Genomic DNA, 15,170 nt, shown 5'->3' with positions numbered 1-15,170 from the left:
ACCATACGCCCAACACCATACCGAAAAAACACTTCTACGTCAAAATATACATACGCACACGCACACGCACACACAAACCTTCTATGCCTTCCTCTCCGTCCCTCTCTTCCCCTGTCGAATCGTGCGGTACGTACGACTGGCATCGTGGTTGTGGAGCAGATGGTTGGAAATGGATGGCAGCACATGATGGACCCCGCTCGACTCGACTCGATCCGAACCACCCGCGTCCCCACGCGCGGTGACCTTGTACGACAGACACATACAGGTACGACGCACATGCGCAACACAGCGGTACACATGCGGTTGAGTGGCCTCGCAATACTCCAGTCGATAAGCCCAGTCGACCACACGGCCCCTCATCACCATCCTCCGAACAACCGCGCTGCCGCGTCGCTCTTTTACTTTACACTATGTTTTTGCTCCTCACCACAATCCAATTGCTCCACTGCAGCAGTAACAGCAGAAGCAGCTCCGGTTGAGCCGCGTCCGGTGATGACCGCCACCAAAGGCCGTCGCGTCCTCGTTGACCACATTTCCGAGAGGGGGGGCGGAGACGGAGAGGAGCTGGCGGGGTGGGGTGGGGTGGTGGTGGTGGTGGTGGTGGTGGTGGTAGTGGTGGTGGTGGTGGTGGTGTGTTGGTGGTGGTGTGTTGGTGGTGGTGGTGGTGGTGGTGGTGGTGGTGCTGGGATCCATCATGATTTATACATCTGTCAACATCTCTCCCTCCCACCCCCAACACACCCCTCTCAACCCAAGTGTGTATGGTGTGTATGGACGTCGCTGCTGATCATCATGCACTGGTCGCCCTGCAGGTCCAACACACCGCTAGTGGATACGTCCATACAGCGCCGCCGGTCCGTCTCCACCTCCACCTCCACACCCAACCCTAAACCCAGCCCCACTTCCAGTAACTCCGGAGGCTCTAAAAACCCTTCGCCGACAGGCCGATGGTTTCGGAGGCCAAGGTCTCCGCCGACGCCCTCCTCCACCTCGTCTTCGTCTTCCATGCCGCGGTGGTGTACGGCGACTGTGACAGCAGCGGCAGCGGCGGCGGCGGAGGAGGAGGAGGAAATGGGGAGCGGTGACAACGGCGGCGGCGAAGCCGCCGTTGCCACCACCGCTGCTGCTGCCACCGGCGGCGGCGGCGGAGCCGGCGGGGGTACCTGGACGTGCCATCCCCAGTGCTCCCGAGGCTGCACCGGTAGCTGGTGCTGCAGCCGCAGCAGCTGCCGTTGCCGACGCACCTCGATCGCCGCCTCCACCGCCGCCACGTGTGTTCGTGCCGCCAGCCAATACTGGCTGTGAACCCGCAGCGCCAGTCGCATAGAGTCCAGGGCGCTGTCCGTAACGTCCTCCAGGCCTGAAGTGACCCACGGGTCACTGGCCGCGTCCTGAGCAGGTGGCGGCGGCGCCCCCGCCCCCGCCATGACCTGCAGGGCTCCGTCCTGGAGCAGCAGTGGCGGCTCGCCCAGCAGCACTCGCAGACACGCTTCCGTGGCGGCAGCGGTGGCGATGAGGTTGTAGCCGCCCTCCAAAAGCATCACTGTGGGTGCGAGCGCGGACAGCATGGCGGCGAAGTGGCTGAAGGCGGCGGTGCTGACGCGGCAGCCGCCCAACGGGTCGCCCTCCGCCGCGTCGAATCCCGCCGACACGATGACCACGTCGGGTCGGAACTCGGTTGCCAGCGGTACGACGACGTGGCGGAATGCGGCCAACATGTCCGCATCCCGCACCCCGGAGCCGTTCCAGGGCACGTTGACGGTGAAACCCAAACCAGGGCCAGAGCCGGTCTGAAGAAACGCCAGGGGAGCCGAAAGGAGGGGGAAAGGGCCGCCAGGAGCAAAAAGGGGGAAAGGGACGTGGAGTGGGTTTGAGGTTGGAGGACTTTTGGCGTGGGTGGTAAGTGGCGCATAACGGGGTTGGGCGGGAGGAGATCACCTTAATGCAGTGGAAAAGTGCAAGAGGAAGTGTTGGAAGAGAACCGAGGGTGAGGGATTGATACAACAATAATGATGTGGTGCAAGAGTCCAAGGAAGAGAAACAACCGCCAGCGTCCAGAGCTGGCGGGAACGATAAGAGGGGAAAGCGGAGGGAAAAGAGAAAAGCGTGAAAGGAACGCTTGTACGAAAGGAAAACATTTCGAGCGGAAAAATGGAGGCGAACGACTCGTTTAAATGATTTTGAGACGTCTATATGTGTACGGGGATTGCCTCACACGAGTTCCTCACATAAAAATATACAGTTTTGATGTAAAACGTGCAGGTTTCCTTGTAGCGTGCAAAGCTAAGCAAGGAAAATCATGGTGTTCTGCTTCTTTACATCATCGCAGTTACGAGCGAAGTGCTTTCAGATGACGGTTTTGGAGCTGCTGCTGGCGTAGGTGGTGGAGATTTGGTACTTTTCAAGTTCGTCCGCGCAGGTTGGGTCGTCGTAGAGGACTGCTGAACAATTGTGCGGGGCCAACCAACGTTTGACGATTTAATTTGATTCAGTTATTGCTTATTGCTCGGCTCGACTATCTATCAATGTTCAAAACCCCTTGGGGACGTAACGTAGTCGTGTGTAACGATAACAAATATCTTGATCTTGCAACCCTACAACAAGGAACTGAAAACCGTGGAATCCGCGCACCTCGCTTGCACCGCCGGTTCCCGGATAGAAGTTCCCATTGTCGTATCTGTGCGTAGACATGTACATCACGGACGGGTCCTCGTAGAAAATCTCCTGCGTGCCATTTCCGTGGTGCACATCCCAGTCCATGATGAGCACCCGCTTCGCCCCTGCCGCCTGCGCCGCCCTGGCCGCCACAGCCGCGTTGTTGTAGTAGCAGAAGCCCATGGCCACGGACGACTCAGCGTGGTGGCCCGGGGGCCGGATGATGGCGGCACCGTGGCGGGCGGATCCCGACACCACCCGCCGGGCAACCTCAGCCGCACTGCCGGCAGCCAGACGAGCGCAGGCCGCGGTAGAGGGGTTGAAGTAGCAGTCCAACACATGGGCGCTGCGCACGGAAAGAGGCGACGACGACGACAACGATGATGATGATAAAGAAGAGGAAGAAGGAAAAGGTTATCGGGGTGGGACAAAGGATGGGTTCGCGGTGTTCAAGAGCCATGAGTTGCACCAAGGGGCAAGAACTGCCCCCCAGACTTTAACAACAACTGAGAGGAAATAATAGCTGGGTGTTGCGACACGTTACATAGCAATGAAAGGCTGGAGGGAGGGGAGAAGGAAAGGATAAGGACGTGGGCTGCCGGAACGGAATAGGCAGGAACCTAAAAGGACGATGCGGTGACCGTGGAGGAGGAGGAGGAGGAGGAGGAGAAACACTGGAATGGCAATTAGGATGCAGCGGATGCGAGCAGCACGAACCACATACACAAAACGAAAAAAGTCATAACGAAGGTGATCCCATTGGTTCCTATTGGCCGAGGGCAGCGCGCATACAAAGACATTAATGTTGGTGTAACATCATGGCGCCGCCAACCTCCCCCCTCCCCCCTTCCTTCTGCTTCACCCGTCCTCTTGCTTCACCCGTTCTCTTGCTTCACTCGTCCGTGGTTCGTCTTACACCCTTCCCCCCTCCCCTGAACGGCGCGAACGGTTCAAGGCGGGGCAGCGGAACGCGCTCACCTTCGCTGTGGCATGTACCACTCCTCGCCCATATCGCTGTCCTCGCCGCAGGTCCCGCCGCTGTTGCCATAGCCACCGCGCTGCGCCCCGGCGGCGGCCTGCCGTCGTACCGCCGCCAGGCGCTCCGCCATGCGCGCCACCTCCTGCGTCCTCGCCTCCAGCTCCGAAACCAACTCCGGGTCGTGGACTGCCGCGAGCTCCTGAAGCGTTGCCTCCCGGCCAGTGATGCGACAGAACCTGCAGAAAAGGAAGATACGCAACGGAAAAAGCGAATAAGGAACAAGAAAGGAATGGGGGAAGGAAAAAACATGGAAGGGTGAATGTGTCGATGGGCCCATGGATGGGCAGGAGGTCGGGCACGGTTATCTGGAAGGTGTAATTCGGTTGGAGTTGGTTAAGAGTTGGTTAGCGCGCCCTCTACCCTGCCCCTACCTGGACAGCAGGCCGGACCCCTGCAGCCGCGCCATGATGGCGGCCACTCGCTCGGGACGTTCCGGATGACTGCGACCTTGATCTGTTGATGCCCCCGGGTGGGGCTCTTCTAAATGGGCCCTGCACCGGTCGTCGTACGCCAAAAGGACAGAGGCTTCCCCGCGGCGGCTGCCGCCGCCGCCGCCGCCGCCGCAACTACTGCCCGCGACAGCGGCGGTCGCATTCATCTGCTGCTCCACCTGCTGCTGCTGTTGGCCAGCTAGCATGCTCCGTACGGCACCCTCGAGCAGCTCCGGAACCACGACTTCCGTATCGGCAGGGTGGCGACAGAAGCGGCAGACGTTGCCCCAAAACACCCGCGTGCAATTCACGCAGAAATGCTGTTCCAATGCGTACGGAAAAACGTACGGAACTGGCGGCTGCGGCTGCGCCGCTGCGGTGGCGGAGAAGCTCCCCACGCCGGTACCAGCGCTGCCAAAGACCATAGCGGCGGCGCTGCCTTCTTCGTCTTCATCGTCTTCTTCCTCTTCCCCATCTATCAAATCCTCGTCTTCACCCACCAGAATGGCACCATGACGGGCCCGGGCATGGGTGTGGCTGTGGCCCTCCACCTCCCCGTCTAGCAGCTCCTCATCCTCATCCAAGCCATCTGCCGCGCTACCGCCCTCCACATGCACCTGTGCTACCTCGTCTTCCTCCTCAGCGCGTCGTCGCCGCTGAGCGGCAGCGGCCGCACCTGCGAGGATTTTGTCGGGCCCCCCGCCGCCGCCGCCGCCACCTTCCGCAACCTCACAGCGGTGATACCCCGCCATGACACCCATCGCCACGGACGGCGGGGCCCCCCCGCCAGGAAGCGGTGCGCTGCGCTGCATGTCCTGTTCGCGCTGCTGCTGGTGCTCGTGTGCGAGGCCGTTCGGGTAACGGCTCTGAGAGCCGCCACTGCCGCCAACGTGCATTAACCCTGGAGGAAGCGGCGGCTCCGCAGCGGCGTGGCTACCTCCCGCCTGTAACCTGTGGTGGTGCTGGGGCTGCTGGTTGTGTTGATGATGCTGAAGGTGCGGGTGAAGGGGGGAGGCGCACGCGCCGCCGGCGCCGCCGCCTGCCACCGGCGGCGAAGGCGGCGGTCGCGGCAGTTGCGGCGCCGTCATCGCCGGTACCGCCTCCGAGCCGCGGCCGCCTAACACCATATGGTCATGACAGCCCACATGGTCGTCGTCATCGTGCTGAACCTCTACGGCATCCTCGAATTCCTCATCGCCGTCGGTATCGCGCGCCGCCGCCGCGGCAGCGGCGGTGCCGGTTTGCAACGCCGCCGCGGCGCCGCCGCCGCCTCGCGTTTCCAATAATCCACGGCTGCTGCTGGTCAGGCTGCTCTCCCGGTCCATGAAATCCAGCTCTACTTCCACTTCGCCAGAGGTTCCACCGCCGGCGGAGCCGGCGGCGGCGGCGGCGGCTGCTGCCGCCGCGGCGACGCCTGCATGGAGGGGTGATGGCGGGGGCAGCTGCCGCGCTGCACCGCTTGAGAGGCCGCCGCCGCTGGCTTCGGCTGCTGCCGCGGAGGGGCCTAAGAAGGTTGAGTAAAAGGATGGAGTGGCGGTAGGGCTGACAGAGCCGACGAAGTGCGCCGCGGAGGACACGGGGACACCGCCTTCCGACTGGTGGAAGAACGAATGTAGTGGTGGCTGCTGCTGTGGCTGCACCGCCGCCGACGACATATGCTGCTGCATGAAATGGTGGTCAACGCTCTGCACGACGCCACGCATGGCACAGCCGCCGCCGCTGCAGCCGCCGCCGCCGCCACTAGCGGCGGCAGCAGCGGTGGCTGTGCCGCCGCCGCTGGTGACAAGCTGGGCATGGACTGAGGTAGTGGCTCGCGCGCGGCCGCTCGTGCCGACGCCGGCTATTGCAATGGGTATGGCAGGCGACGCACCTGGCGGGATGACGGCGTTACACATCAGCAGCGGCAGGGATGCCGTACGCGTGATGTGATCGGAGATGCAGCCTGGGGAGGACATGCCAGATGCAGCGGCGGCGGCAGCAGCAGCGGCACCTGCGGCGTCGCTTGGGGAGGTGGGCAGGCAGCCCACGGACCCATAGCTCGTTGCCGCCGCTGTGCCGTGACGCTGCCGTGCAGGTAGTGCCCCCTGGACGCTATGATGCATGTGCTGCTGCGCTTGTTGTGATCCTCCCGTCGGCGGCGGCGGCAGCCCCGGATGGGGGGGTGTTGGCGGCGGCCCTGGATGCGGTGGTGTCGGTGGTGGCAGCGATGGGGCACGCGCCATGGCGCTGCTGACCCTCGTAAACGCCGCCGCTTCTCCCTCGGCAGCCTCCCCCGCCGCCTCGTCAGAAGGCCTCCCATGAAAGCCGCTGCTGCGGTACGCTGCCCCTGTGCCCACACCCACACTGTAGGTCTGCACCGCTGCGAGCGTTGAAACCGATGCTGCATTTGCTCCTGCCTCGAAGCTGTCTGCTCGGCCCTGTACGATGTCGTCCGGATGAACAGTCACGGTGAGTTGCTCTGGCCCTCTGCTGGCGGCGGTGGCGGCGGCGGCAGCGGCAGCCTGTTCGTAGGGCATGGCGGTATATACCACCGCTGCCGCAGCAGCGGAGACACCGCTGTGGGCGCTGTAGGTGGCGGAGGCGGCGGCTGCAGGGTCCAGGGGGGACATGCTGTGGGAGACAAACTGCGGAAAGGAAGCAGAGAAGCGGCCCAGCGCCGGACGATCGGGATTGGGAGTAGCCGCTAACCCCGCCCCCGCTACGGCCGAGTCGCTGGACGGCGAGGTACTGACTGCACGGTCCGCGTGCGTGGCTTTGGCTGTTCCCGCAAGCGGTCCAAAAGTCAAGCTGTCAGAGTTACGGGATGGAGACGCGGGGTCGCTGCACTCGAGGCCAGCTTGGTGCACGGCGGAAGTTGTTGGCGCCGTAGCTGCCAAAGCTGGTTCGTATGAGCTAACGTGATGGTACCTGATGTGAAATGGATTAACTGAAGATCCGGAAACCATAATCCCCGCCTGCGCGCGGTGTATTTTGGGGGTCGGGAAGGTTGAGCGCGCACAGAAGCTACCTGCATTTGGGCGTTTCAGAAGGCAAACTTGGCCTGGCACAGCACCAGCGCCTGCACTATGGTATACAGCTTACAGAGAGCTACATTGTTCTTGAGCTCTGCAAGAGTTTTAGTTCGGTTGCCTTGTTGACAGTTCATACACGGTCATGTCCGTACAATGTGATGGCGGTTTGAGTGTCTTGTCGACTTGACGGAACCCTTTCAAGTTTCATGCATCCAGAAGCTTATGAAATTGTGAGTTGTATTATTGTAAGGGTTTTCAAGCTGCACACCGAGCTTACCTCAGTACAGGTGGGCCTTACGAGGGCACCAGCGTGACTAGAGCACCTTGCCGCCAAGAGCAATCGCCGAAGGAGGTCCTCTGAGCCAGCAGATAGGTTATTGAGGGTGTTTGCAGCTTCTCGCGGGTCCAAGGGGCTAAAATCCAAAACTTTTCAAGTTTTCTAAAAGGATCGGCCAGGGGCCGGACCAGTCACCTAGCGGCCGGCCCGTAGCGTTTAAACTGAATATAAATGTTTTCTGAGGAGCAATGTCAGGTTGCATGGCCTGAGCGCGAAACTCAGTCTGTGGGGTCTACTTCAAGACGTACGATGTACGACTTAAGCAAAATTTCATGTTTTGTTTCCGCAGGTGATTGTTATGCTGACAGTTTCATGGTGTTGAACTATTAACCTTTATTGCCGTTGTATTTGCGTTTTCACAAATTGAACGACGTCGTTGTGCTGCGATGTGTGTAGGCTAGTGGTAGCGTTACTGAGAACCCAGGGTTATAGATATTATGATGAGATAGCTGGAACAAGACAAACACTTGAGGTAGCGCCGCCGGGTCCGTGGGACAGCGGAACGGGCGGCGAAGCCGCAATCGCAATTTGCTGCTGCGTACTATATTCCAATAAGATAGCTGACGATGACACTAAAGGTTTCAGCTCCTGATGGCGTCAAGGTGTGTATGCGTATAGCAGCCAGCAGGCAGTGATTACGCGCAAAGGGTGCTTGCTGGCGGGGCCTGGGTAACCGTTTTTAACTACGGTTACGTGCGCTTAAGGGCAAGGAAAGAGCGCAAGCTCCCTGCGACAGCCACTTACAGGCAGCCTCAACGAAAGTCACACCGTTGTCACTATCGGTTTCTCTCCAACTACCATCAACCGCGACACTCCGGTCGCATGTCGCAACTTTCTATGTCCATGTCACCCATTTCTGGTGACCGGCATAAGGCATGCTGAAACTGCCTCTACCACCATCGTAATCACAAACGGCTCGAGACAATTTTCACTCTGCATCTACACAGTCCTGACGTCAGGACAGCCAGACTATCCAGCTAACCTGATCATCGCTTTATCCTCATAACAATTATACGATTTCACTGTGAAGTGTACGGCAGGCGGGTTGCTGGCCAAAAACGCAGCTGCGGCCGAGGTGTGCCTCGTCACCGGTGACATGGTTTGCGTGAACCCGACGGCAACATCCAAACCCCCCACGACTCATCTCGTGAACCCGTACAAACACCCCGCGCCACACACACGTACATACATACATACATACATACATACATACATACATACATACATACATACATACATACATACATACATACATACATACATACATATTCCGCAGGTGTACCACATCACCAGCGGCAAGACGCTGCCGCAATGGCTGGCCGAGAGCAAAAAGAAGTCGCTCAAAAAGGACGAGGCATACCGCCGGCGGCTGGAGCTCATCCAGGACTTCGGCTTCAGGTCGGCCGCCCAACGGATCAAAATAACACCCGACCGCAACTACATCTTCGCCTCGGGGTACCACCCCTTCTCGGTGAGTTGGTGTTCGGGGGGAAGGGGAGGGGAGGGGAGGGGAGGGGGAAAACCCATGCAAGGAAACCAAAGTGCGAAACTGAAGGAGGGGAAGAGGGGAAACGACGATGCACAGATGATTGACAAGGATATAGGGGAAAGAGGGGGGAAAGAGAGAGGGAAGAGGGGGGAAGAGGGGGAAAATAGGGTTTTAGGTACGTGCGTAGTAGTGCCCTTGGCTAGGTGGGGCCGGGTCGGGCGAGGCTGGGAGGTGGAGGGGAACAGAGTGGGGGGTAAAACGGTAAGGATAGGGGGGTGAGGGGGGAATGGGGGTGAGGACATAAACAGGGGATATATTCACGGTCCGATCAGGTCTGGCGCAACAAATGGTTTCGGAGGGAGAAGTCGTACAGACAGCACCTGGGGGGAGGGAGTGGGGTGCCGTTAAAAGGATAGGACGTGTCAACGGGTGGAGCTCTGTCCCTCATGCCGTACACAATATCGTACGAATTAGGTGTTTTGCGATGCGCAGATGACGTGTGCTGTCGACAGTATGTGGTTTCCGTGCTCTATGTATGTGTATGTGAATGTATATAAATAAAATATGTGTGCACGTGTGCATGTATGTATGTATGTATGTCTATCCGCATTCTGCACTCTCCCGCCACAGGTCCGCTGTTTTGATCTGGCCAACTTGTCGATGAAGTTCGAGAGGAATCTCGATGCTGAGGTGGTTGACTTTTGTGTGCTGTCCGAGGACTTCTCCAAATTGGCGTTTCTTTGTTCGGACCGGTCCATCTCGTTCCATGCTAGATTTGGTGAGCAGTGGGGGGAAGGGGGGAGGGGGGGTTAACCGGGGGGTGGGATGGGGAAGCTTCGGGTCGGTGATGAAAAGAGGTGCAGCTCTGAAATGGCGCCGGCACACCTTGCTGGATACGGATAGACAGACAGACAGACAGACAGATGAAACACGAACCTGTTGTGTACGGGCCCTGTAGTTCGGGCGCTGTGTTCTGGCTTCCGCCCACGGGACACCACCTGCCTCCCTCCCCCTCCCCCTCCCCCTCCCCTCCCCCTCCCCCCCCCCTCCCCCTCCCCCTCCCCCTCCCCTTCCCCCTTAGGCTCCTACTACCGCACTCGAGTTCCCAAATTCGGTCGGGATCTGGCCTACTTCCCCCCCACTGCCGAGCTGCTGGTGGTGGGGTCGGCGCCCGAGGTATACCGCCTCAACCTGCAGGAGGGCCGGTTCATGAGCCCACTGACCACCACCTCCCCAGCCGTGAACACATGCGGTGCGGGCTGCTGTTGAGAGGGGTGCGGGGTTAGCGGGGTTAGCGGGGTTAGGGGGGTTAGCGGGGTTAGGGGGGTTAGCGGGGTTAGGGGGGTTAGCGGGGTTAGCGGGGTTAGCGGGGTTAGGGGGGTTAGGGGGGTTAGCGGGGTTAGCGGGGTTAGGGGGGTTAGCGGGGTTAGGGGGGTTAGCGGGGTTAGGGGGGTTAGCGGGGTTAGGGGGGTTAGTGGGGTTAGGGGGGTTAGGGGGGTGATGGGAAGGTGGAGGGGGGGGGGTGGAGGGGCCGGGCCGGGAAGGGGAGGTGAGGTGAGGGGGGCATCCAGTGAGGTGTGATGGTGTTGGTGGGTTGGTGGTGGGGATGATGCAAAAAATGAAGGGCGGGGAAAGCCACCCAACTGCCGGCGTCACAAAGTAGTGCTCTGCTCCACGCTGCACCACCGTGTCTCATGACCCTCCATCATCACTCCGCTTGTGCCCTTGTCCTCCTCATCCTTGATTTGCCCGTCTGCCTGTCTGTCTGTCTGTCTCAGGCATCTCCCCGGCGCACGGTTTGTTCGCGTGTGGGGGGGAGGACGGGCAGCTGGAGTGTTTCGATTTGCGGCAGAGGGAGGCGGTGGGGCTGCTGGATGCGGCGGCGGCGGCGGGAGCACCCGGTGCGTGCGTGAGTGGGGGGTGGGGGAGCGGGGGGTGGGGGAGCGGGGGGGTTATTGTGATGGGTGCGGTGGTGAAAATGAAATGGGTTTTGCGTGGGGCCGGGTGGTGCGGTGGGGAATGGAGGGGCGGCCACCTGGGGCTGCGCTTGTGTGCGTCACACGCGGTTATTCGTACAATGTCGTACAATTTCCAACTCAGTACAACGTCCAACACGAGGCCTCAAAAACCCAATTTCAGCAACACATTTTAAATTTGGCACGCCCCGTCTTTTTCCCTCCCTTCCCCCCCCCGCCCCCAATGCACGTGTGCACATATAAACACCCCGGGCAGGCGAGCAGCTAACCGCGCTGCGCTTCGATGACGGTGGCTTGCACGTGGCGGTTGGTACGTCTAACGGTATTGTGGCGCTGTACGACCTGCGGTCGCAACGGCCGCTGGTGGTCAAGGATCATATGTACGGCAGCCGTATCGTGGACATCAAGTTCCATTCGTACGGCGCTGACACGGCCACGTCGGGTGGCCGGCGAGTCATCTCCGCCGATCGCCACATTGTCAAGGTAGGTCCGCACATGCATACATACATACATACATACATACATACATACATACATACATACATACATACATACATACATACATACATACATATATGCCCGATATGTACTTTCGGGCAGTGCCGTCTTTTTGCCAAACCCCAGACATGTAAAAACCCGGGAAATCAAAATCCCCAATCTCGTCCCATTTTCCGTACCTCAGACCGCCATCGCCAAGGAAGCCCCAGAAAACCCTCTAATGAAAGCCCTGAGCCGTCACCCCCCGCCTCTTGGCATCAGCTTCACTCGCTCGTGCTTCCTCCTTTCCCCCCCTCCCCCCTCCCGTCCCCCGCCATGTCCCGGTGTGTGTGTGTGTATACCAGGTTTGGGATATCAACACGGGAGAGGGCTACACCAGTGTCGAGCCCGAGGAGGGCGACATCAACGACGTGTGTGTGTGGCCTGACTCGGGTATGTCTGTGTTGTGTGTGTGTGTGTGTGCGTGTGTGTGTATGTGTGTGTATGTGTCTGCACATGCGTGTTTTTGACTCAGCTGACTACACGTCCCAGCCGCTACGGGGGGGACGGGAGAGCGGTGGGACGGCGATAATTGGACTACCGGGCGGGGGGGGGTACACTTTTTGAGTGATGTTGGCCATCATCCGGGGAATGAAGGTGGGATTTGGGTCATTCGCCTTTCCACCTGCCCCCCACCCCCCGAACACCCCTACATAACACACACTCACCGCGGGGCACCCCACCCTCCCGCTCGCACACACATACACACACACACACTTACACTTTCCCCGCCCCCGCCCTCCTTTCCCCCCACCTGGCCCCAGGCCTCATCATGGTGGCCAACGACACTCCCCACATGCACGGCTACTTCGTGCCCTCCCTCGGACCCGCACCCCGCTGGTGCTCGCACCTGGAGGGGCTGACGGAGGAGCTGGCGGAGGCGGCGCCGACGGTGTACGACGACTACCGCTTCGTGACGCGCGCGGATCTGAGCCGGCTGGGTCTAGATCACTTACTGGGCACCAGTTTCCTACGAGCTTACATGCACGGGTTTTTCGTGGATAACAGGTGTGGGGTGTGTGGGGGGGGGGTTGAGGGGGAGGTGGGGGGGAAGGTCTGCGTGTGTGTGTGTATGGAGATGGCGGTGATGGCGAGGGAGGGGTTGTTGGAGGGTGGGCGGTTATGGAAGTGGTACGAAAGGAAACAAAACAAAGCCCCAACGTCAGCTGGAGGGATTCGGCGTGAAAAGGGGCGAAGGTGGCGTTGCATTGTGTTTTTCAATCGGTGGTGGGTTTTCCCCCTAACCTTTCCCCGTAGCTTTCCTACCTTCCTTTTGCTCGCTGCCCAACTTCCTCCTCCTCCTCCTCAGGCTGTACGCCAAGGCCAAGGCCCTTATGGACCCCTTCGCGTACGAGACCTACCGACAGCAGCGCATCGCCAAGAAGCTGGAAGACGAACGCAAGGCCAGGATCTCCATTGTCAAGAAACTGCCAAAGGTATACGGCAGTACGACACCAACATGAACATCAACAAGCGACACACCAGTAGCAGCAACCCCATCCCCCTGGCTGCGTTCCTCTTCTCTCCATCATCCTCTTTTTTCGCAGTTTTGCCTGCCCTGCCTTAAAAAACTGTTAAACTGTTAAAATCGTTAGGAAAACCCGTTACAAGCAACCTCAATCGTCCCGTCACTGTTCCGTTATTGCCAACTACCACCGCCAGGTGAATACGAAGGTGGCGGCACGACTAATGGCCGAGAGCGCCGCCGCCGCCACCGCCGCTGCGGGAGGCGAAGCCGCTGCCGCCGCCGCCCCGTCCAAGGCCAGTCAGCGCGGCGCTGTCGCCAACCCGCTGGCTGACCCCCGCTTCGTCGCCATGTTCGAGGACCCCGACTTCACGATTGACGAGGAGGCGGAGGAGTACCGATTATTGCACCCCAATGCGGCTCGGGAGAAGAAGGCGCAGGACGATCTCATTAGAGAGCATTTCCAGGTGGGTTTCAATGGGTTTTGATGAAGTTGAAATTTTAAAACTTGGGGTTTTAAAAATTTGAAACTTTAAAAACCACATCAGCCGCCAGTGAAATTTCAACTGGGGGCTGATGTGGCTTTAAAGGTTTTGGGGGTTGTTTTTGGAGATTGTGCGCGTGGGTTTCGGGGCTGCAGGGTGCGACACCAGTGCCCGTGTGCACCATCATCCCCCATCCTCATCGCTTTCCTTTGAGCGAGCGGTGTCTCACGCTGTCTATTGGGAAAAGGGTGCTCATCTACGCAGAAACCGAAACCGCTCATTCCTTCGCTCTGAAACCTCGTAGGAGGTGCTATCAGGCTCTGAAGACGGCGACGACGATGAAGAGGACCATGGCGACGGCGACAGCTTGGACGAGATGGACGAGCAGCCCGCTGAAGCGCGCGCTCGTCCCGTCGCCGCCAAGAAGTCCAACAGCAAACGGCTACCCGAGCGGCGGACGGAGGAGGGGCCGGCGGCGAAGCGATCCAAGACGGCGCCTGGCGGCGGCGGCGCCACCGCCGCCACCGGTCCGAGCATGTTTGTGGCGCGCGACTCTGCCGCAGCGGAGGCGTTCCGACGCGGGGAGTCTCTGGCGGAGAAGCTCAACCAGCCACTGGCGGATCGTCTGGCGGCGGAACCGACGGCGGCGCCGTCACGGCGGCTGGGCGGCAGCCGGGAGGTGTCGTTTGTCCCGCGTGGCGGTGGCGGTGGCGGCCGGGGTTTCGGCGGGAGGGGCCGAGGCGGGCTAGTGCGAGGGACTCGAGATGGGGATGGAGATGCGGGTGGTGGGTTTGGGGACGGTGGGGGAAGACGAGGTGGGCGAGGAGGTGGCGGTAGGCGGGGAGGTGGAGGTGGTGGTGGTAGGCGGGGAGGTGGGGGTGGTGGTGGTAGGCGAGGAGGTGGCGGTGGTGGTGGTAGGCGAGGAGGTGGCGGTGGTGGTGGTAGGCGAGGAGGTGGCGGTGGGCGAGGTATCCGAGTTCGAGGTAGGGGTAGGCGGTAAACCATACACGGGGTAATAGGCGGGTTATTTCGTGAGGTGATGATGTGGCGGTATGTATGTGTGCAAGGGGGGTTGGGGGGAATTGGAGGGGAAAGGGTTCCAGGATGTGCGGGGCCAGCTACGTCGTGCTTGGGCGGACAAAAGGGGGGTCCAAGGAGGTTAGGGTTCCACCAGCTTGTTGTTGTTGCGGTGGTGGTGGTAACGGTAAAAGACTGTTTGTTTTGAGCCCTCCGAAACCAGGGGGGTTGGGGAGCCTGCGGAAAGTGACGGATATCGCGATACCGCTTCCACACTTGGTTTTAGGCACCGTGTTGGACGTCGTACCGCGTTCTATATCCCAGCTGCGGTGAGTACGAGCCGAGGGGAGACATAAGGAGTGTATGGGCGGGGGGGGCCCAGGAGGAAGGGAGGAAACCTGTCCTGGGGGTAGGGCACTGCTTTTGCGAAGAGGCTGGGAGTCACGGCGGAGCGATGAGGGCTGCCTGTCTTTGCCGTATAGGTAGGTAGGTAGTGAGGGGGCCTTATTGACGGCTTATTTGGGCCCTCTATGGGGGACCGCCCACAGCAATAGAGACGGACAGCAGGTATGAAGGTATGTCGGTAGGTAGTGAGACACATACACAAACACGCGCGCGCGCGCAGGGCCGCGCGCCCATGGACGAGCAGTACGAGGGGACTGCGGGGACCCCTCACGACCCTCTCCTCCCGCCGCTAGGGGGAGAGTGCTTCGGCGGTCGTTCCTGAT

The 15,170-nt window shown here is 60.2% G+C and overlaps 2 protein-coding genes across 2 annotated transcripts; one reads left to right on the top strand and one right to left on the bottom strand.

Moving 5' to 3' along the window:
- Positions 1-1,457: 1,457 nt before the first annotated feature.
- VOLCADRAFT_31841 (uncharacterized protein) lies at positions 1,458-2,988 on the bottom strand (the record flags this gene model as incomplete). The annotated part of the gene is made up of 2 exons (XM_002954026.1): positions 1,458-1,790; positions 2,632-2,988. Coding segments are annotated over 2 exons (690 nt in total), but the record flags the coding sequence as incomplete, so codon positions are not given.
- A 5,051-nt stretch (positions 2,989-8,039) lies between these two features.
- VOLCADRAFT_118613 (uncharacterized protein) lies at positions 8,040-15,169 on the top strand (the record flags this gene model as incomplete). The annotated part of the gene is made up of 13 exons (XM_002954108.1): positions 8,040-8,075; positions 8,750-8,944; positions 9,593-9,740; positions 10,044-10,214; positions 10,741-10,863; positions 11,195-11,421; positions 11,781-11,868; positions 12,240-12,483; positions 12,785-12,911; positions 13,138-13,407; positions 13,730-13,952; positions 13,989-14,210; positions 15,141-15,169. 13 exons carry the CDS (start codon positions 8,040-8,042, stop codon positions 15,167-15,169), a joined length of 2,103 nt encoding a protein of 700 aa, XP_002954154.1.
- Between the last annotated feature and the right edge of the window lies 1 nt (position 15,170).

The sequence above is a fragment of the Volvox carteri genome (genome assembly GCF_000143455.1).
Source record: "Volvox carteri f. nagariensis unplaced genomic scaffold VOLCAscaffold_40, whole genome shotgun sequence".
In the NCBI taxonomy this organism is placed as follows: domain Eukaryota; kingdom Viridiplantae; phylum Chlorophyta; class Chlorophyceae; order Chlamydomonadales; family Volvocaceae; genus Volvox; species Volvox carteri.
This window is presented reverse-complemented; position numbering and strand designations above follow the sequence as displayed.